Source organism: Martes martes, assembly GCF_963455335.1.
Source record: "Martes martes genome assembly, chromosome: 9".
In the NCBI taxonomy this organism is placed as follows: domain Eukaryota; kingdom Metazoa; phylum Chordata; class Mammalia; order Carnivora; family Mustelidae; genus Martes; species Martes martes.
Window position 1 is genome coordinate 85,526,222 of NC_137896.1, and position 23,840 is coordinate 85,550,061.

General features: G+C 40.2%; 1 protein-coding gene across 1 annotated transcript; it reads right to left on the minus strand.

Moving 5' to 3' along the window:
- Nucleotides 1-1,558: 1,558 nt before the first annotated feature.
- Nucleotides 1,559-23,024, minus strand: GKN2 (gastrokine 2; the record flags this gene model as incomplete). The annotated part of the gene is made up of 7 exons (XM_080813634.1): nucleotides 1,559-1,641; nucleotides 2,996-3,152; nucleotides 3,783-3,893; nucleotides 6,643-6,780; nucleotides 7,227-7,277; nucleotides 19,292-19,337; nucleotides 22,957-23,024. 7 exons carry the CDS (start codon nucleotides 23,022-23,024, stop codon nucleotides 1,559-1,561), a joined length of 654 nt encoding a protein of 217 aa, XP_080669760.1.
- Nucleotides 23,025-23,840: the final 816 nt, after the last annotated feature.

Consider the following 23,840-nt stretch of genomic DNA (forward strand, 5'->3'; position numbering starts at 1 on the left):
CCAAAGATTTGTAAATTAAAACTAATTGAAATTAGAATGAAGAGGAGTCCCTTCCTCTCTGACAAGGATGCTGGGAAAATGGGGACCTTGGGGCTCACCGTGGTGGTGTTTCTATCCTCTCAGAGAAAGCTGACATAAGATTCTGAAGCTGACACACAGAGAGGAGAGTCTGGAGTGGGACAAGAGTCTGGCCACCTTCAGGCACCTAGGTCTAGCCACCCAAGACCAGAATATCCCTATCTTTCTACAGCAAGAGGAGACAATAAATTCCACCCTTCTTGCCTCAGTCAACTTGATTTTGGGTTCTATCACTTGCAAACACCAAGGTCCCAGTCCGTACACTCTACTATTCATTTGGCATGTTCTTAGACACTCTTTACTGTCGCAAGCAAAGTTTTCACGTAAATGTCTCACTTCCCCAACAAGAAAATCATTTCCTTGACAACGGTCCTTTTGCCAGCATACCTGTCCCAGTACTGAGCACATGGTTAAGTGTTTTTAATGTATTTATTAATGGTTATTATGAAGTAGATGTACAGTGTTAGGAAGAGGAGAGAATTTCTGATAGCAGAAATTCTTGTTAAAGGCATTCCTCTGTGTTCTGACTTTGCACCCAGCTGACCGGTCCACAAGAGAGCCAGCTGTATAATCTGGGACTATGCCCACATTACACAATTTATTTGGAATATTGGAAATTGCTTTCCTTTTTTATATTGACTTGGCGTTCCCAGTTAGTTTCTCACTCCTGTCAAGATTTTCAGGAAGGTTCATCTTTCTCTGGGGGATGGGTGTTCCCCCACAACCTCTCCCCTCAGTCCAAGACAAAATATATTATAATAGTACTTATTAAGTTGAGACTAGTGCCTGGATGAACTAAAAGGCATTTTCTAAAAGGCATGTGACTGGCCTTCCAGACTGGGTGCCTTGTCAGAGGGGATAGTTTCCATCACCTGCTGAGAGAACACCAAACCCCACCCCCCTCAGCAGGGGGAGGCCACCACCTGCTTCACCCAGAGTGCAAGGAGATGGTTTCATTTTATTTTTAATCAGAGTTTTATTTTATTATTTTCTTAGTCGAGTATAATTAAAGAACCGTGTTATAATAGCTTCAGGGGTACAATGGTCATTATTCAACAATTCTATACATTTCTCAGTATTCATCAAGACAAGTGTGCTCTGAATCCCCTTAGTTTTGGTGGGCAGATGGACAGCTGGTCTGATGGAGGCAAGATGGACACTTGCATCTGGCTGGCCACCCTGTAATGACTCAGCTTTATCATCTGGGAAGTTTCACACCTTATGTGCTTCACTTGAAATCCTGGCAAATTCTTGCTTTCTACATGTTGACATCAGCATGGTTTGGCTTCCCTTTTTTGTTTACAAATAAAAAAAAAGCAAACACCCAGAGATCTGTAGATAATAGAATTTATGTTTTACCACTGAGTCTCAACATTAGTTGGGGCATTGGGAAAGAACTTAATTTGGCTGCCAAATGGAAAACAAGGGCGCGTGTCTTAGAAAAGACGACACGAGGTGGTGGGGGCGGGGGTTGGGGGCCTTAAGCGCCCACGCTTGCACAGATGGAGAATCCAAAGATGCCCAGGAATCCAGTCTTTGAGCAGGAGCGAGTACTGACGTTTTCTGAAAAAGGAACAAATTTGTGAAGAAGGAGCGTTGAGAAATACATTATTAGAATGCAGCAGACCCATACCTTCTCGTTAATGTCTTGACGTGGGATTGTACATGTAATTTTCTGTTACCCAAGTTTTTAGCTACCCTTGTATTGCAAAGGGTAATGATGCGTTAGCTTAAATAAGACTGACAATTCCTGGGGCCCCTGGGTGACTCAAGTCGGTTAAGCAGCTGCTTTGGGCTCAAGTGGTGATCCCGGGTTCCTGGGATGGAGCCCCCCGGCCCTCACCTTGGACTCCCTGCTCAGTGGAGGGTTCTGCTTCTCCCTCTTCCTCTGCCCCTCCCCCAACACTTTGTGTGCTCTCTCTCAAGTAATTTAAAAAATGTTAAAAAAAAAAAAAGACTGACAACTTCTAGAAGTGCTGTCTGGCTCTATTCGATTAATGCTCTGACATTCTGCATGGGTGACCTGCCTATGTGCTTTTTAGTCGTAAGTACTAATGACCCTGCTAAAAGAAAAATATCTAAAAATTTTTTTCTAGACAGTAAAAATGTGATAAATGCTCATTATTTTCTTTTGCCTCTTACCTTCTTCCACTACTATGGGCAATTTATCTTGTTGCATTCGCCATCTGCAAGCCTGGCCCCTCTTTCCCTCTGGTTACTCTCCCGTATTGGAAACTTTGTATAAAAATACCAGTGATGACTGCAATGATAATATGCTAGCTGGACCACTCAGGGCATTTTTCCCTTGTCAATCAGTGCACTTTGCTTGCTCTTCCTTAAACTCATTCTATCCTAGATTCTGAAAATAGTTTTTAAAACTTTTTTGAAGAATAATTGACAAGTGGATTTGTGTACTTTTCAAGTGCACATCGTGCTGATTTGATATACACACACATTGTAGAATGATTACCAAGATCGAGAGAACACATCCGTCACTGCACATAGTTAACGTAGGTAATTCTTTCCTGTGTGTGCTGTGTGGTAAGAATGCTTAGGATCTCCTCTCAGAAACTTTCAAGAATACAATCCTGTATCATTAACGCCCATCAGCACGAGGCACAGGAGGAAATCCAACAGTTTTCCCCTGGCACCCGGGACATCTGAAAATTTCATCCTCTGTGTTAACCCATCAACTTCTCCACCAGAGGGTGTGTTCCTTAGGGCAGCGTTTCATTCATTGCTCGCTCTCCCTCATGTTTAGCACGACAGCCACACACCGTAGGTGTTTCGTTCCCAAACTTCAACCGGAATGAGCCATGTTTCACGTCTACCTGTATTTCACACAACCCCGAGCGGAATGGCCCACACGGGGAAGCTTCCAGGAAATGTCGGGAAGGAATAATTCACTGGTACTCACTTATCTTCTCAACCACTTCCCCCTTGTACAGGGGGACGTGATTGCAGAGATGCCTGATCGGGGAACCGACCAGGAACCAGTCTATGTCCAAGATCAAGGACTGGAGGGGGCTGTATTTGACCCAGAAGTATTTGTCAGAGTACATGTTCTTCATAGCCTAGAACAGAAGAGGAGAGGGGGAGAGGATAAAGTAGGTTGACCTAACCTGATGTCCCTTATTCTAAGCTTTTTCTTTTTCATATTATGAAGCAGAAGCCCATCAGCAATGCTCAGGACGCCGTCTCCTTCTGAGCGCTTGGTCTGCAGGGAAGCCTCGATATTACCAATGTTATATCCCTCTTGGTAGCAGTGAAATGCAGGGAGGGTGACTCCCATGGTACACGGGGCACAGATGGGAAGTTACAGGGGGGAATGCAACACCACGTTCCAAGCCTTGTGCTGTGTTTGTTTCTTCTCGCTATCCCGTGTTGTTTCTTTGCACCTTTGTGTTGTGGACTAATATGACTTCACTCGTTTTTCTGCCAGTCACTATTTCTAAGAGCCCTGCTGTTCAGTCCTTTCCAGGAAAACACTGGAATTTATGGTAAGTTCTCGAATTGGGGGCTGGATGGTAGAAATCAAGCTAAGCGAAATCAATAAAGGAGAAAACACTTTAACGGGTGGAGAGTGCATAACCATGGTAAGATGTGATATTATGATCGTTCCCCTTACTCTCTTCTTTCCTCTGCAGGCACCCATTTTCCCCGGGCAAAGGAACGGCGATTGGGGAAGGGTACCGCAGAATCACCTGTTTCTCGTAGATGTATCGTTTTAGTTTGTCCAGAGCAGGGATCGCCTTATGGTCCATCTTCAGGATGTAGCAAGCTCTTCGGGAGAGCAGCCGGGATGCGATGTAGCCCTGGGGCAGGAAGAACACAGTTACTGGCCTGCCTGGCTCGCTGGTTCGGAAGTGGTGGGGAGGACATTTGAGCCTCACTGAGGAAAGCCTTGAACATGCGCAGTGAGTGCACGTGACCACTTTTCACTAGCCATCCATTCTACCATTCGCCTTCTTTTACATCATAGGTTTACTTTTTGGCTTGTTGTTTCTTTCTTTCTTTTTTTTTTTTTTTAAATAAATTTACTTATTTATTTGACAGAGAGAGATAGATCACAAGTAGGCAGAGAGGCAGGCAGAAAGAGAGAGAGAGAGGGAAGCAGGCTCCCCGCTGAGCAGAGAGCCCGATGCAGGGCTCGATCCCAGGACCCTGAGATCATGACCCGAGCTGAAGGCAGAGGCTTAATCCACTGAGCCACCCAGGTGCCCCTGGCTTGTTGTTTCTATCTCTGAGGTTGTACAAACCCACAATTTGTGCCCCACTTCTCATGTTTTGCAACCAGGGCCTGTAGTGTTGGGTTTGAACAATTAAGAAGCAGCAGCTGCCTCTTTCTTTCTTTCTTTCTTTCTTTCTTTCTTTCTTTCTTTTTTTAAGATTTTATTTATTTACTTGACACAGCAGAGAGGGAACACAAGCAGGGGGAGTGGGAGAGGGAGAAGCAGGCTTCCTGCCAAGCAGGGAGTCCGATATGGGACTCGATCCCAGGACGCTGGGACCATGACTTGAGCTGAAGGCAGATGTTTAACACCTGAGCCACCCAGGCGCCCCTGTCTCTCTCGCTCTCTCTCTCTCTCTTTTTTTTTTTAAGATTTTATTTATTTATTTGACAGAGATCACAAGCAGGCAGAGAGGCAGGCGGGGGGTGGGGAACAGGCACCCTGCTGAGCAGAGAGCCTGACTCGGGGCTCGATCCCAGGACCCTGAGACCATGACCCAAGCTGAAGGCAGAGGTCTAACCCACTGAGCCACCCAGGCGCCCCCCTGTCTCTCTTTCTATTGATTTCATTCTGCCTTTTCCTCAATTCGGGGTAAATATAGTATTCTTTAGAACTGTGCTTTCCAATATGTTCACTCCCAGCCACATGTGCTATTTAAATTTAAATTCAAATTAAGTAAAATTTAAAATGCACTTCCTCTGTCACAAAATTCACGTGCCCTGTAGCCACAAGCAGCCAGTAGCTTGTCTGTTGGAAAATACAGGTATAGAACATTTCCAGCATTGTAGAAATTTCTGCTGGACAGTGCTGCTTGAGAAACTCTCCTTCGCGTGGCATGCTCCCCCTCCCTGCCAACACACACACGTTTCATCCATTCTTCTCTCCTTTACCATCTTCTCTCCCTCCTTTCTCCATCTCAGACCCAAGCAGGCTGGAGGGGGCTGGGCTGGAGGAAGGTGGTATAGAAATAGCAACGGTGGGGGAGGCCCATGGAGCCAGACGAAACCGAAGGCCACCTAACCTTCACCCCAAATGGAATTTTCTTTACAGAGTCCCAGATAACTATACAGTCTGTGAGGCTGTATGTCATACAAACCCTCTTCTAGTTCCCATTTTTCAATTCTCACAAATTGCCAGTTCCTAAAATTCAAAAATAGCCCGAGGCAAAGCCTGATGGCAGTGGAAGGGGCTTAAACCAAGTCCTCACTGCTCTGGGTTTTTGGTTTTTTTTTTTTTTTTTTTTTTTTTAAAGACATTTGGGGGATTTCCCTGAAATCTGCTTTAAAAAACGTGAAATCGTACTGAAATGTACAACTTCCTTTAAAACTGTATCTTTCAAAAATTCTGTGTTTTCAGATGTGTCCTAGAACTCCCAGTGCCAAGGGGAGGAGACATGTGAGGAGGTTCCTACAAGAAAAGAAGACAGAAAGCACGCTCAAATGCCCAGTGAGATGGACTGTGACCTACTTATATCCACAGTACGTAGCTCTGTCCCATGGTAAAAGCAGCCTCCTAATCAGATGGAACGAATAGAAAACATACAAATAAATGGATAAAGGACCCAATAACTTTTCTAAGCAGGTTTCTGAGATTTATTGTTAATAGCAGTAACTGAAACTTGTAAAGAGTTTGGATTAACACACTTTCCTTCTTCCAGAAGAAGTATGATTTATTGCTTATCCTACTTACATAGTTGAAGAGGTATAGTTGTTCTGGATTTCTACTATTCTATGATTGTTTATTCCATAATCGCTCTTTTTCTGTACCTTTTTCTATTAGAAACCCTAATTCATTCCTTTATTCATTCAGCCAATATTTTTGAAAGCCTGTGTGCCAGGCTATGCTCTGGGTTTTGGTCCCCTCTTTTAGACACTGTCTGAGCCTGTAGTGAGGCAATTATCATGATGCTCCAATTTCCACCTCAAAAGATCAAACAGATGTTTATGTTACCTGTTACACATTTTTCTTAGAAGTGGTTTTGTTTGGGGAACCTAAGTGGCTCAGTCAGTTAAGTGTCCCACTCCTGCTTTCGGCTCAGGTCATGATCTCTGGGTCCTGGGATCGAGCCCCACATCGGGCTCTCCACTCAGCAGGAAGCCTGCTTCCCCCTCTCTCTCTGCCTGCCTCTCTGCCTACTTGTGATCTCTTTCTCTCTGTCAAACAAATTAATAAAAAAAAAAATTAAAAAAATAAAAAAGAGAAAAGCAAAAGTAAGGGAATTCTGGAAGAATTGAAGGGATAGTTCTTGGAATTCAAATGCATAGTAAATGGCTGCCCCTTCACCTTGTAGAAGCCCAGTCTTGAAGAATATAAAAATTCCTTTGTGGCTTACATGTTTATAGTCAAAAATCGTGGTAGAGGAGCATGAACCTGAATGGATGTTAATGATGGCAGTATTTTTTTGATTGTCGATTGTCACTGTCTCCTGAAGATTGCCACCATTTTTGCTTGGGCTGATGATGTTGTAAACCTAGATTAACAACAAAGACATAATGGTTTTTCCATAAGTCCTATGCACTGGAAAGACAACCCTTCCAACAAAATGAAGCCCTCCACTTGTTGTGAACAGGAGACTGCAGTCTGAAACCTCCTCCCTGGCATCCCAGACAGAAAACCATGCTAAAGTAAAAATGTGAAGCTCTTCTTCATGGTTTACTATAATATACACAAGAGAAGCAATAACGTCACAGAAGAAATGAAACTGACCACATTGTAAAGCAATGGGTTGCATTTTTTAAAGCATTGTAGTTTGGAAAGAAATAACCAAACTTATCATTTCCATTACTGGTTATTTCCGGGATGCCATCCCAAATAGGGCATATGGGCTCTCTACCGTGCTCCACATAGGTGATCTTGTACCTTCTTTTTCCTCTGCCAGTAACTGCAGGGTATAAAGTCCAAAGCAAACCAACTTACCTCATATCCATGAGATTGTGTCCCAAAGATGGCCAACACCAGAAACACCACCTGAAAAACAGACCAGTTGCATCCATTCTCTATAGGGTAGTCATTGAGGATGGGGACTTACGGAGACACTAGACAGGACAAGCACAAGTATCTCAGAAAATATACACCTAGAGACACAGGTGGGTGGTCATGGGCAGTCAACAGTCCCTCTTCCAGATGTGAAACACACATTCCCTCATTAGACAGGTGTTTGCTGACTTCGTGCTATTTGTCAGACACCAGGTTCTACCTTTATGCCCCATCCCTGACCCTTCCCAACATCATAAGCTTGTAGGCAGCAAGAGTTCTTATGCCAGATACAACTTGGAGTAGGTGAACAGTGAGGAAGGATTCCTTTTACTACGAGAACACCCTGGTGTGACTCACAGTGGATCTGGATGACAGGAGTGAAGTTGTGTCTTATGGTTTAAAAAAAAAAAAAAAGTATCAAATTCCCTTGAGACCAAGAGGGTAAAACAGATTACGGTGGGATTCGTGGTGATGAGATATAATGGATTCCCAAGGGAAACTATGAAAATAGGATACTTGGAGGCATGGCAAACTTTCGAGGCTGAAATCAAGGAAAGCCTCTATATTCTCCTTAGTGATGCCCTCAGACAAATGTTAGGCTGATGGACCATGAGACTGACACTGACGCAGTGCTGACATTTTGCGGCAGTTGCGTGAAGAGTCTTATCCAATGGGTAAAGGACCCGGTTTTGCATTCTCTTTTCTGAACACCACCATGTACGCCACTGCCATTGCAAACCGCTCATGAAGGAGGTTTGCAGGAAGGCAAGTATTTTTAAGACCTGTCAGGAGGATTTTTTTACTTTCCTAACAATCACCAGTAACATTTCTCTTCTGATGACTGGGGAGGAGTGTCTGATAAAGACCAGCATGCCGATCTCCAACCTGCCTACTTGCCCAGCCACATGCCTTCTCTGACTCCAGGCCAGCTCCTGTAACCTCTGACACTCTTCTCTATTCTATTTAAATGGGTCTAATACAGAGGTTTGAACAGACGGGTGGAGGACTGACCACCATAGTAATACAATTAGAGAGAGCTCAGGAAGTGTCCCCGCCCCCCAAATAACCACCGGCCCAACACCGTGTTTAATACACCGAGGTTACAAGATTAGGGTTCAGCAACAAATCTCCTCTTGGAAAATCAAGAGACCTTTGGAGATGGAACTCTTTAAGTCAACAATCTTGAACACCTGATGGGAAGAAACTTACCATTTTGCTTTCTCCCTCACCAGCTAAATGAGGATAAAGGATAGATCACTGGGGGAAGGAGTTCCGTTCTAGGTCAAAACATAGACCTCTGCTCATGGAGCACTGCAGAGTGGAGCCATGGGAGACTGGGGTCAGGACTGGGATCAGCAGGAGGAGAGATGGCACAGCAGGAACGCTGTGCCATGATTGCTCCTGCCAGTGGGGCCGGAGATGGGTACATTTCAAGTCTAAACCTCATATTTACTGGAATGGGAAAATCACATTCCTCTGTGCCTCAGTCTCCTCATCCATAGGATGGGGGTAATACTGCTCAGCTCACAGAATTCTTGAGGTGAATAAATCAAAGTATTTATGTTCAGCATAGGATCTCATATGCACTCAGAAAATGACAGCTGTTATTATCTCTTTCCAAAAAATTGCCCCTTCTCTTTTAAATAGTAAATGCAGTTGTCCCAAAATGCCTACATTCCTTCTCAAGCTCATGATAGTAAGGGATTATTATTAAGAATTCTCCAAATTAAAATTCTCTAGATATTTCCAAAATGTTTTCTTTGCATTTTTTAAGTAAATGTCTTGGAAAATAGACAATGGACCAATAAATATCCAACCTCATATTTAACGCTATTGTTGCCAAAGACATTATTTAATTCAACCACAGAAGCTTAGAAGCATGCACAGTGTTCATCTAAGACTTCTGAAATCCAAGGCATATTGGATTTGAACATTTTCTCTAAGAGCCACCACAATAATATAAAGAAGCATAAAAAAATACTCACAAGGACTTTCATTTTGCCTGATGGAGAAGGCGCCAGACGAGGCTGCCGGTGCGACTCCAACCCTTTATATTAGCTTTAAGGTGTGGAAATCTCTTTCCAGAACAATTACGTTTGAAAAGGCTATGTCCATATCTTTGACAAACCCCAGCAAACTCCTTTATCAGGATTGAGACGCAGCCACATAACCTGGTATCAATAAATTTCATTAGTCAGTAATAAAAATCTGCCATTTGGTCACTCAGTAAATATTCCTTGCTTATCTGTGTAACATTGCAGTCAAGATTTCAATTTCCACCCTTTAAAAATATTATAAGATGCTTGTTCTACACCAGCATCTTATAGACAAACAAGTCCTACTATCTGCCCCTGATGGTAAAGTCCTCCCTTCAGACTTGAACTGGGTTTTCAGTGTCTTTTCATGTGTGCCCTGCATTTTGAATTCTTCTGCCTGAAGGATGGACGTAAGACTAGAGGAAACACAGTGGCTAGGGGACTCCTATGACTTAATTTCTTCTCCCTGTTAAAGTCACTTCCAATTTCCAGAGACTCATGAGGAACAAGGTCCAGAGAGCACTCTGCCCAATTACCAGAGTTAACCACATGTTTACGTTAAGCATTGCCCATAACTCCATAAAAACTGTGAGTTATACATCTCTAGTTATCTTGAAGGGCACTGAAAATTTCTCAGATTAAAAAAAAAATGGGATACAGTTGAATTTGTGTACTTTTTATAATACCGCACTCAAAACTGTTTGGCTAGGGTTACAGTGGGATCATTAATTCAGAAGGCAGGGAAATATAAAAATAAACATTACCTGTCAATGGCAAATTTGTTAATCATTGAGAATCACTATGGTAAGCACAGAAGGAACACAAGTGATGTCCTTGTTCTATAGCCGGAATGACTTCCTGACTAGCGGCTTAAAAAATGGGACTTTTAAAAAGCAGACATTGGGCAGTTTGGGGGTTACCTAGTTTCCTGGAATTCCCCTCCCCTGGCTGGTCAGCTGGGTGGATAGAAAATGTGCTGCTTTATTAAGCTGTTTTGAGATACTGGCAGCAAGAAGAACTCCAGCTTTATAGCACGTCTGCAAATGTTCTCCCATATCTGGCTCCCCAGACCCCAAAAAGCAAGCCAGCTCCCACACCTGCAGACATGAAGGCAGACAGAGGTATTACACCCTTGCATTTCTTCCTATTGCCATCTGCCTTCTTTGTATTGATAAAAATTCTGCATTCTTTTTCTTTCCCTTCTATTTCTGGGACATTTCGACTTTTTTATAATTTAGTTCTAACTTTGAGATTTTAGCTTGCATCCTTAATTATTCCCATCGTCTACAAACCCAAAAGGAGTCCTGTATTTTGAACTCAACAGAAACAAAGAACTCAGTCATCTTGGAGTCATTACTGAGCATCTTTTCCAGCCCCCTATTGTTATATTTGGACAGTGTTTTACTTTCGCCTTTAAAATAGCACAAAAATACTCAAGTCTCCCATCAATAGATCATTAAATTTATTCAAATATTTTATCAATTTGGGGGCTAATTCTTATTTTTATATCCCGAAAACTTTATTTTCTTTTGGTTTAAGTATATCTTTTGTAGTTCTTTTATTGGGAGCCACTGGGTTTTAATTTCTTATTATGTTTGAAAATGTTTTTATTTTCTCCTCACTTTGGAATCGGAGTTATAGATCAACAGGTATTTTCCTTCTATCACTTTAGAGATGCTATTCCTGGGCACCTGGGTGGCTCAGTAGGTTAAGCCTCTGCCTTTGGCTCAGGTCATGATCTCAGGATCCTGGGATCAAGCCCCACATGGGGCTCTCTGCTCGGCAGGGAGCCTGCTTCCCCCTCTCCCTCTGACTTCCTCTCTGCCTGCTTGTGATCTCTCTCTGTGTCAAATAAATAAATAAAATCTTTTTAAAAAATAAAAATAAAAAAAATAAAGTTGCTATTCCATTGTCTTCCCACCTCCACTGTCGCTGAGGTGAAACCTGCTAGCAACACAGTTACAATGTTCCTGATTTGTTCTTTTCCAGTTACATGCTGTTATGCTTGTTATTTTGCTCATAATCTCCTGTTCTTTTTTTTTTTACAAGTGTAATACCTTCATTTATATCTTAACCACATCCTTAGTCTACCTCTGAAACTTATAATGTGCTGTAATTAATTGAATAATTGTTAACTAATTGAATGTAAATTTTTTTAAAAAGCACATCCTCAGTTAATGTCTTTTTCTTGCTGTTTTCTGGTTCAAACCAAATAGCAAATCCATTCCCAACTATTTGTTTGGTTAGTCACATAAGTTGGAACGCATTTTAACTCATACCTTCTTTTATTTTTTAAGATTTTATTTATTTATTTGACAGAAATCAAAAGTAGGCAAAGAGGCAGGCGGGGTGGGGGGGCGGGGGGCGAGCAGGCTCCCTGCTGAGCAGAGAGCCTGATGCCGGGCTCCATCCCAGGACCCTGAGATCATGACCTGAGCAAAAGGCAGAGGCTTAACCCACTGAGTCACCCAGACACCCCTAGTTCATACCTTCTTTACTATGATCTTATCTTTCTTGTTATGACTCTTGCCATTTTTTATTACGGTGCACTCAATGAATTTATTACCATGTTATTTATTACCATACCCAAGCAAGAGCTCCTGTTCCTGGGGGAGACAGATTCCATTCTAAATGGTCCTGGGAGGAGGCTCTAGTTATTTGGGCAGTCTACCATAGATCCTACCATAAGAAAAATTAATTCTAAGTTAATTTTTAAATACATATAAACTTTGTATAACATGTAAAAGAAGAAAAAATGGAAAAAACTGCAAGAAAATACACGTAAACTTTGATCCAATTTTTGCAATGCGAAATATTTTCTAAGCCTTAAAGTATTGGAATAAATCACAAGAAAAAAGATGTACAAACCTCACTGAATAAGATATAAGGGATCATTAAGAAAGAGTAAATAAGTTGTTAAGAAAGAGTAAAAGCACATTTAAAACTCGGGAAAAGAAAAAAAAATAAAACTTGGGAAAAGTATTTTTAACACGTAGGAGAGACAAGGATGAATATTTTCTTTGTTTTGGAGGGAGTGAATAAACTTTCTTATTTTTATTACCAATAAACAAACAAGTGTATATTAAAAATCTCCAAAAAGTAATATTTTAAACTTACAAAAAGTTTTTACAAATTCATGAGAGAGTAGTGGATGCACACAATCCTTTTTTTAAAAAATAAAACCTTATTCTTTATATTTTAATTAAAATTTTTTTTTCAGTGTTCCAAGATTCATTGTTTATGCACCACACCCGGTGCTCCATGCAATACATGCCCTCCATAATACCTACCACCAGGCTCACCCGTCCCCCACCCCCCTCCCCTCCAAAATCCTCAGTTTATTTCTCAGAGTCCACAGTCTCTCATGGTTCATCTCCCTCCTCCAATTTCCCCCAATTCACTTTTCCTTTCCTTCTCCTAATGTCCTCCGTGTTATTCCTTTTGCTCCACAAGTAAGTGAAACCATATGATAATTGACTTTCTCTGCTTGACTTATTTCAATCAGCATAATCTCCTCCAGTTCTGTCCATGTTGATACAAAAGTTGCATATTCAACCACAATGCTTTTTAATGGGCAAAGAACCTGATTACAGGAAGAAGGGGCCCTACCAGGTGATGGTGAGTTGAAGCTCCAAAAACATCCTGCCTGGATTTGAATTTCGAATTCTCTAATTTCTCGACATGTGCCTCAAAATCCTCTTGAGGAAAGAAAGGAGAACAAAGTGCCTACCTCCTCAGAGCATCCATGTGCACATGGACAAGCTCACGTACACAACATACTTACAATAGTCACTGGCTCAGAGTAAGCTTGCAATAAGATTTACCTAATATTATTACACTATTTATTATAAGTAAAACATGCTCAAACTTGTAAGTTATTAAAGAGTTGCAAATTCAAGCAGCTTTATTAAGTTAAATATAAATGGAACAAAGATAGCTGGAAAATCCCTGAGTATCTGAACATTTTAAAAAACGACTTCTAAATAAATCATGGGTTAAAGAGGTAGTTAGTCACAAGGAATTTAGAAAATATTTTGAATTTAAGGAAGTGAAAATGCAACATGTCAGAATTTGTGGGATGCAGCTTAAAGAGAAAATTGTAGTACTGAATACTCATACTAGAAAAAAGAAGGGCCAGAAAGGAAGAAAGAAAGGGAGAAAGGAAGAAAGAGAGAAAAAGAGAAAGAAAAAGAAAAGAACCTCGAATAAATGAAGTATTCACCTTAAGAAGCCTGAAAACAAATATCAAACTAAACCTAGAGCAAGCACAAAACAGGAAGTAATAAAGATAAGAGCAGAAAGAAATGAAATTGAATACAGAAAACCAAGAAAAAAGTCAGTGAAAAATGCCAATGGTTTATTTAAAAGATCAATCCATTGATAAATTTCTAAACAGAATGTTCAAGAAAAAAAGGCATGAATTATTAATACTACTGATAAAAAGGGAACATCAACACATTGCTGTTGATTTTACGCCATTAACAGAATAATAAGGAAACATTTCAAACAACTTTATGTCCAAAAATTCAACATTCTAAATCAAATAGACAGAATTCTTTAAAGATAAACTACCAGGGCGCCTGGGTGGCTCAGTGGGTTAAGCCACTGCCTTTGGCTCAGGTCACGATCCCAGAGTCCTGGGATCAAGGCCCACATCCGGCTCTCTGCTCAGCAGGGAGTCTGCTTCCTCCTCTCTCTCTGCCTGCCTCTCTGCCTACTTGTGATCTCTCTCTGTCAAATAAATAAACAATTTAAAAAAAAAAAAAAAAGAAAGATAAACTACCAAAATTTACTCAAGAAGAAATAACTATCTGGAGTGGGCCCATTATCAATCAAGGAAATTGAATTTGTAGTTATAAACTTTCCACAAAGAAAACTCCAGGACCTCAGAGCATCACAGGCAAATTCTACCATTTCAGGAAGAAATAATATCAATTCTACACAAATTCTACCAGAAAACAGGAGAGGAGAAAACACCTCTAAACTCATCCTATGAGGCCAATATTATCCTAATACCAAAAATAGACAAAGATATTATGAGAAAAGAAGCTATAGACCAAAATTCCTTATAAACATAGATGAAAAAAATCTCCAAAAATATTAACATAATGAATATAGCAATATATAAAAATAATAATACATCATAATTGAGAGAAGTTATTCCTGTGAATTCAAGGTTCATTTAACATTTACAAATCAATCAATGTCATTCAATATATTGAATATAAAAATAAAAAGCCATATTGAAAGACCCCAGATATCCATTGACAGATAAATGGATAAAGAAGATGTTGTGGGTAAACACACACACACACACACACACACACACACACACACACGAATATTACTCAGCCATCAAAAAGAAAGAAATCTTGCCATTTGCAAGAAGTGAATGGAATTAGAAGGTATTATGCTAAGTGAAAGAAGTCAGTCAGAGAAAGACAAATATCATATGACTTCACTCATATGTGGAATTTAAGAAACAAAACAAATGAACATAGGGGAAGTAAGGAAAAATAAAATAAGATGAAAACAGAGAGGGAGACAAACCATAAGAGACTTTTTACTATAGGAAACAAACTGAGGGTTGCTGGAGGAGAGGTGAGGGGTGGGATGGGTAACTGGATGATGGGCATTGGGGAGGACATTTGATGTAGTGAGCACTGGGAGTTGTACACAACAGATGAATCACTGAATTCTGCCTCTGAAACTAATAATACACTATGTGACAATTAAAACTGAATGTAAATTTTAAAGAATTTAAAAATAAATAAATAAAAACCCATATGACCATCTTGATAGAAAAGCATTTGGCAAAATTCAATGTACATCAAAGATAACTGCTATTAAAAAACTAGGGGAAAAAAGGAGTTTTTTCATTTTGATAAAGTTCATCTATAAAAAACTTGCAGCTAACATCATACTTAAAGAGTCATAAAAGAAAAATTATTATGGACTTCAGGAAAGCTATTAACTTCTGCTGTCCCAAAGATACTGTTAAAAACCTGAAAATAAAAACCACAGATATGGAGAAAATATTTGCCAAAAAAACCCCAAATTTTACAAAGAACTTATATCTAGAATATATAAAGAACTTTCAAAGTTAATAATAATATAACATATATTCCAATTTTTTAAATAGGCAAAAGATTTAAAAGATGGTTTACCCAAGAAGATACACAGATAGCAAATAGGTACATAAAAAGATGCTTAGCCCCAGTGGTAATCAGGGAAATGCAAATTAAAACCATTATGTACCTATTAGAATGGCTAAAAATAAACCAGCAAACAAAAGTGAACAATCCAAGTGTTGTCAAGAATTTAGAGCAACTAGGAATGCAAGATACTACAACCACTTTGGAAAACCATCTGGCAATTTCTCATCAAGTTAGTGAAATTATCACAAGACCCAGAAATCTCACTCCTAGGTGTTTACCCAAGGGAAGTGAAACTATATGTACACATTAGAACCTGTAGGTGAATATTTGTAATAGCTTTATTTGTAATCACCCAATATAGGAAACAACCCAAATGCTTTCAGTGGGTGATTGGGTAGATAAATTGTGGTATGTTTATCTAATGAAATACTGCCTAGCAATAAGAAAGGACCAATTCACTGATACACAACACAAATGAATCTCAAATGCATTATACTAAGTGAAAATAGCAAGAACCAAAAACTGCCTATTTTATAATTCCATTTATATGACCTTTTAAAAAGATTTTATTTACTTGAGAGAAAGAGAGAGAGAGACTGAGAAAGCACAGAGCTAAAGAGAGACGCAGACTCCCTGCTCAACAGTGATTCCCAACGCAAGGCTCCATCCCAGGACCCAGGGATCATGATCTGAGCTGAAGACAGAGACTTAACCTACTGAGTCACCCAGGAGCCCCTATATGACATTTTAGAAAGATAAAACTAAAAGAACAGGAAACAGGTGAATGATTGGGAGTGTCTGAGGATGAAGGGTAAGATCACATATAATGGGGAACAAGGAAGTTTTGGGGAGGTGGTGATAATGTTCTGTATTGATTTTGCTGGTGGTTTATGACTGCATGCATCTGTTAGAATTCAGGACTCTAGAGTCATAAGGATAAGCTTTACTATTTATAAATTCTATTTCAACCTGATTAAGAAAGTAATATTCATTAAGTATAAAAATATAAGCAAAATTTAAAAACCAATTGAAAACTGAGTGAAATATTCAACATATATAAGAAACATGGTAAAATCCTCAACTCATAAAATGTTTTATAAGTCCACAGTGGGAAAAATGAACACATGTAATTTATTTTAACAGGCAATGACCTGCTTTGAGGAAGCGAAATAATAGGAGATGGTTGAGAGTTGAGACTTCTGATACATCCTGCTTGAATTTAATTTTTTCACACAGTTACTCATGGTATGATCTTTGGCAAGTTATTGACTTCTATGTGCCTCAATATCCTCATTCGTAAATAAAAAGCAACATAAAGGCTCCTCACAAGATTGCTGGGCAGATGAAATGAGGTCATACATATAAAGACTCAAAATAGTAGCTGACACAGTAGGTTCACAATAAATGTTATCTAAAATTATAGCCACCATTTATTGTAAATAAAACACATTGAATCCATTAATTCTTAAGAAATTGAAAGTCAATAATTTAATAAGATACCATTTATTTCTCTTAATGAACCTAAGTTGAAAAAATTGTCTTGTTCTTTTGGTGGAAGTACAAACTGAGTTTTTAAAAACACTTCCAGGAAGATAATTTATTTGTATGTAAGGAACCATAACAATGTTTATTCTTTTGACCAAGTAATTTTACTTTTATAAATATATCAAAATGATAAACAGATATATACACCATATTTCATATACTAAGATGTTCAGTGCAGTATTATTTATGTAGAGAATTACAATTATCGTATATGTTTAACAATAACACCACAGCTGTTAGAAGTCTGTTTGTGAAGAGTATTTAAGGATATTAAAATGTCCATTATACAATGTTAAATGAAAAATTATAAGATTGTGTGTAAGGTATGGTTTTAATTCTACAAAAAATACCACATACTCAACATAGGTATGCATATACTAAAAAAACAGATTTTTTAAAAATATGCTACTTCTGATTTTAGTCCCAACAAAGAAAGTGCTTACTCCTATCCTTGCAAGAAATAAGCTGAACAGACCAGAAATCAACTAACTACTTGGACGCATCAGAGAACTGAAGTCACAGGGCAAACTGCCATGTCCGAATCTGAAAAGATAGGTAAACACAGAGAAGCACAGCTGAAATAAGTTTGCCTGGAGCAGAAGCCACCAGAGTCAAACTGGTAGGAACATCTAAGTGCTAATTTTGACAAGCTTTTGGAGTCTCTGAGTGTGGACCGGAGTGAGAGAAAGTGAGAAATTCCTGAAGGCCATTTGCAAATTTTGACTCCAGGAACCAGACCAGGTTTTCATGGTGAAAAGACAAGAAAACCACCTCAGGTCTCTTTCAGGGAGAGAGGACAAGTAACCATTTTGAAATATTCCAAGAACATTCTCTATAGCGAAGGCTTGGTCTCCAGTAAAAAAGAATTTTCCAAAGCCTTATCTCACCTAGATGGAAAAGGGCTGATACCCAACACCCCACTTTCACTTTCTTGTCTCATCTCATCTAAGTAGGATAAGGTCACGTGTGAAGGTCACAGCCCAAAGACTCAGGCTCAGTAAAAGACTGAGATAATTATAGAATATAATATAATATATTATAGATAATTATAGAATGCTTCTCCTTCACAACTGATTACTACATCATTAATAGGGTTTGTGTTTAATTACTATGAGTTATAGCTAAGAATAACTACAAGACTATTTAAGAAGGAGATTTTAGGGACGCCTGGGTGGCTCAGTGGGTTAAAGCCTCCACATTCAGCTCAGGTCATGATCCTGGGGTCCTGGGATCGAGCCCTGCATCAGGCTCTCTGCTCAGCAGGGAGCCTGCTTCCTCCTCTCTCTCTGCCTGCCTCTCTGCCTACTTGTGATCTCTGTCTGTCAAATAAATAAAATCTTAAAAAAAAAAAAAAGAAGGAGATTTTAAAGAAATGCAAAGGTAACAGGGGGACAAAAACTATGGAACTAAAAAATTTGAAGCCCCAAGAAAAAAACTTCAAACAGTAAACAGATCCCAACTCTAGCCAAATTAGCATAAAACATCATGCAGAAGGCTTATTTGCCTCAAATCCTGATACACCACGTCCCACTTTGAACAATTACAAGGCATGCTAAAGGGCAAGCACAAAACAATAGAAAACCAGACAACAAAAAAATTTAAAAACACAATCCAAAGAGACAAAGAATGCCTCAGAACCAGACTCAGTTATAACACAGATTTTGCTATTATCCAACAGGGAATTCACAAGATATATGATTACTATGCGAAGAGATCTCATGAAAAAAGTAGACAACATGATGGAAAATGCAAGCAGAGAGGTACAAACTCTAAGAAAGAATCAAAAAGAAATGCTAGAAATCAAAAACACTGCAACAGAAATGAAGAATACCCTTGATGTATCTGGTCAATGTACTGAACAGTAGAGGAAAAAATCAGTGAACTTGAAGATATATCAGTGAGTACTTTCCAAACTGAAACACGAAGAGAAAAAAGAATGAAAAGGAAAGGTGGGAGAGAGTATCCAAGAACTATGGGACATTTTCAATAGACATAGTAGGAATAGAAGGAGAAGAAAGAGAGAAAGGAACAGAAGAAATATTCAATGTAATAACGGCCAAGAACTTCACAAAATTAATGACCGACCTCAAACCATAGATCAAACCTCATTGAAGGTACAACACCGAGTAAACTTGGACTTTAGGTGATAATGAGGTGTCTGTGTAGGTTCATCAGTTGTAACACATGCACCCCTCTGGTGTTGATGCTGATAAGGGGAGAGTGCGTGCATGTGTGGGAGCAGGGGAAATATAGCATATCTCTATACCTTCTGCTCAATTTCTCTGTGAACCTGAAACTTCTCTTCAAAAGGTCTATGAAAGAAAAGAAGAAACAAAACCCAAGCACAATAAATACAAAATAGTTACAAACCTACCTGTCTTAATTGACTAGTAGTAAAAAATGGTACATAGTAGTCCAACTGTATCAATGATCCCTTAAATGTGAATGATCTAAATACACCAAGTAGAAAACAAAAACTATTTGAGTGGATCAAAAAGTAAGATCCAACTGAATACAAACTTGGACAGCCACTGTGGAAAACACATGGAGTTTCCTTAAAAAGTTAAAGATTGAACTACCCTTTGATCCAGCAGTCACACTGCTGGGCATTTACCCCTACCCCAAATATAAAAACACTAAGTCAAAGGGATAATGCCCCCTATATTTATAGCAGCATTATTCACCATACCCAAGACATGGAAGGACCCCAAGTGTCCGTTGACTGATGAATGGATAAAGAACAAGTGGCATGCATATATATCTATAATTCACCTCTAAAAAGGAACGAAATCTTGCCATCTGCAAGGATGGATTTGGATGGATGGACCTAGAGGGCATCATGCTAAGCAAAATAAGGCAGTCAGAGAAAGATAAATACCATATGATTTCACTCACACATGGAACTTGAGAAACAAAACAAACAAGCAAAGGAAAAAAAAGAGAAAGAGAGGGAGAGACAAACCAAGAAACAGACTTTTAACTATAAGAGAACAAACAGATGGGAGGTGGGGGGATGGGTGAAAAAATGATGGGGAGTGCGCATGTCATGATGAGCACTGGGTGATGTACAGAATTGTTGAATCACTGTATTGTACACCTGAAACCAGTGTAATGCTGTATGTTAACTACACTGGAATTTAAAATATAAAAATAAAAACAAACCAAAAGCCATTTTAGGGGCTCGGTAGGTTAAGTGTCTGACTTTGGCTCAGGTCCTGATTCCAGCGTCCTGGGATTGAGCCCTGCATTGAGCTCCCTGCTCAGCGGGAAGTCTCCTTCTTCTGCCCCTCCCCCTTGCTTGTCATGCTCACTCTCTCTCTCTCCAAAAAAAGACATTTTAATATAAAGACACAGACAGATTAAAAGTAAAGGGGTGAAGAAAAATATACCATCTAACACTAATTTAAAAAAAAACTGGAGTACCTATATTAATTTTAGACAGAGCAGACTTCAGAACAATAAAACATTATCAGGGATAAAGAGGGGCATCACACCATGATAAAGGGGTCGATTCCTCAGGAAGATGTAATGATCTTTGGTATGCATGCACCTAACAATAGGGTATCAAAATACATGAGGCAAAAACCTAAGAGAAATGCAATGAGAAATAAAGAAACCCACTATTCTAGACTTGACTACTCCTTCTTCAGTATTGAGAGATCAAACAGGCATAAAATTAATAAGGATGCAGATGAACTGAACAGTGTCATCAATCAATTGGATCTAACTGACACATAGAATATTTCATTCTGCAATATCCGTATACAGCTTCTTCTTAAGCTCAAAGGAAACATTCACCGAGAAAGACCAGATTCTGGGCCATAAAACACACCTTAACAACATAAAAGAATAGAATCATACAAAGTAGTAGTAGTCTACCCAAGGGAATTGAAGTAGAAATCAATACAGAAAGGTAACTAGAAAATCCCCAAATATTTGAAGACAAAATGACACACTTCTAGGTAACAAAGATCAAAAGAGGCTCAAAAGAAGTGAAAGGAAATATGGTAAGAGGTTATCAGTGATTATTTCTGCATAGTAAATTGATGTCAATTACTTTGTTTGATAATTTTCCATATTCTCTACAACTTCCTACGAGTTACTTTTATGATGGGAGGGTGGTTTAAGTTATTTTTAAAAAGAAACACTGAAAAGGTAGCATTTACAGGCCTCGGTGACAGATTGTGTGAGGCCGGGGTTGGGGGGCGGTGAGAAAGCAGAGCTGAGGACAGCTGGGGGGCCTGTCTTGATTGCCTGGTAGTTAAAAATGCCATAAGACTACATATAAGTTATAGAAACACAGCGTGTTGGGGGACTAATGAAAATGTTTTGGTCTGAAGTAATCTAATACCCACACTTACAAACTAACATCTGAAGCTTGGTGGGGTTTGATCTGTTCTTCCATCATGAAGAGGTGGCTTTTGTGTTCAGAATGAAGGAGCTTCCATGGAAAGTAAGAGGGATGGTGGAAGAGGAGGGTCAAAGGAGAATCCAACACCAACATTAAAGGGACAGATGGAAGAAGAGAGGCAAGCCATCATTCGGGTGGTGGAAGGAGCCCTTGAAGGGCAAATGGGAGAAAGAGGTTTATAGATGTTAAGGGAGAAGAGTTCAAAAAAGAAGAGACTCTCAGGGTCAAAAAGTACAAAGAGGTCAAATCACCTGCTCAGTACATGAGTACTGAAAAGATACCAGCACATCCAACATCCAAGACTTGCCCTACTCTCTCTGAGTCCCAGCATGACCAGCTACCCCTCGGACCTGAGGCCAGATCCCAGGGGATCCAGCTATGGGAGGTGAGGAAATGGAATCAGAAAATCTACATGATTCTTTTAAGAGATGTAAAGGGAAGGGGGAGATAATAAGCTTTTGTATGCGGAAGGTAGAGCTGAGGCAAGGTTTTTATGTTTGGTTTTGACTCATTTTTTTAGTATTAAGGAGATTTTCCCATACGAACCAAAAAGAAATAGCAAACCAACAGGTGGATGTTGAAATTTGAGAAAAAAGACATCTACCTAATGGAAGAAGGTAGGAATCAGAGGTGGGAGAGGCAGGAAGTAGGACCACCCATGGACCAAAGCTCCAGGCCCCCAGGACATCCTCCATGGTCCCGTTGGATTTACTTACAAAACAGAAACTCCAAAATAAAATCATTAAAAATTTCAAGACGGTGACTGCAAAGTATTAAACTCAAGTGTGGGGCTCTTAGTGTGAGCCCCATGTAACTACACTGGTCCCGTGTCCATGAAGCCAGCCCTGTCTCTCACATACATTATAGAATCTTGGAGTATGAGCACTGGTTGCTTGGTAACCTTGAATTTCCTGTGGCATTTGTGCTTAACTGGGGCGCTGTGTTAGCTGAAGCATGGCGCACTGGTGGTCGATGATTATTTTTCAGTGAGGAAACGAAGAAAGGATTGTAGGCCTGGTGACCCTCTGCTGAGCAGCAAATGAAAAAACTTTCCTGGCCTGGATGTGGGGGGTTGGTTTTTTATTTAAACCCAGTGGGACCTCAGAAGAAAACGGCCACTCCAGAATCAGCCCCACTGGATATGTTTTATTAAGCGTTTCCCGGAATTGGAGGCTGGGGTCTGGGTAGGAAAAGAGTAGGTAATTGAATAAACATGAAAGTTCGGAATTCCCCAAGGCACCTCTGAATACCCAGTGTCTTCATCTGAAGGTGCGTTCCTCCAGGAGTGGAAAGATGGCACATGTGTGTATATTTTCCACCTGAGATGTAGAAAGGAAACCAGTTCCAATAAGTCACCCTGCAGAAAACTCAAGGATTTGCAGAATCCCACATCATGGTTCAGCCGCCTTGGGGCCAGTCCTTGACTTTGGCCTTCAGCTCCTGCCAGCAAAGCCCCCAGAGGAGGCAGTTCCCTGAGGGGGTGCACTGGGTCCTCCCAAGCCTGGGCCCCAGGTGCGCACCTGCAGCTGCCGCTCACCGGTCCTCCCAGGATGGGCTGGAATGGGATGGGACGTGCAGCTTCCGCCATTGAGTCTGGCCCTCCCCACGCCTCAGGGCTGCAGGGGAAGGAACACACCTTCCGAGGGAGTGTTTTTACACTGCTTTCTCTGGATTGCTTCAGTGTGAACGCCGAACACAGAATAATTGTTCTTATTTCCAAGTCATCTACGAGACACGAGACACGAAAGCAACATATTCCAACATATTCCAACATATTCCTCCTTCACGTGGCGATTTCCGTGGTCATATTTTCTCCAGCTCCTTTTTAGGATGGAAGTACTTAACCAGGTCCGATTGTTCTTCATGATGACAAAAAATGAAGTTATTTACCAAAATTCTCTTTATCTCTACTTTCATATATTTTATGCAAATGATGTCATCGCTCAGGAGACCTTCTTTGAGCAAGATTTTTCCAAACCCTGTCCAGAACTCTCTCATGCTCAAGGTTAATGACAGATCGGAGACAAAAAGTATCACCCTCTAAGGGGACCCAGAATGTCTGGCAGATGCAGCTGGACAGACATGCAAGCAGCAACAGAAAGGCAGAGTTGTATAGACTTTGGAAAGCAAGGGCCTCTGGGAAACAACAAAAAGGAAGGGCTCAATGATGCCCTAGGAAAGAGCTTCCCCGCTTTGCTGTAATTTGAAAGGAATTTCTTTCCTATGCAAAAACAACTATGTAATAAGCATGGCTTTTCTGGAATTGGAAGCTTTCTAGCAATGATCGTGAATGTGTTATTTTACGTGTCCCTGGGGCTGGTTTTTTTTGGATGTGGCGTTCCTGGCCACAAGCGCATGTGGAAGGTTTGACAGTGTGGCCGCAGCCCCTGCGCCTGGGGCCACG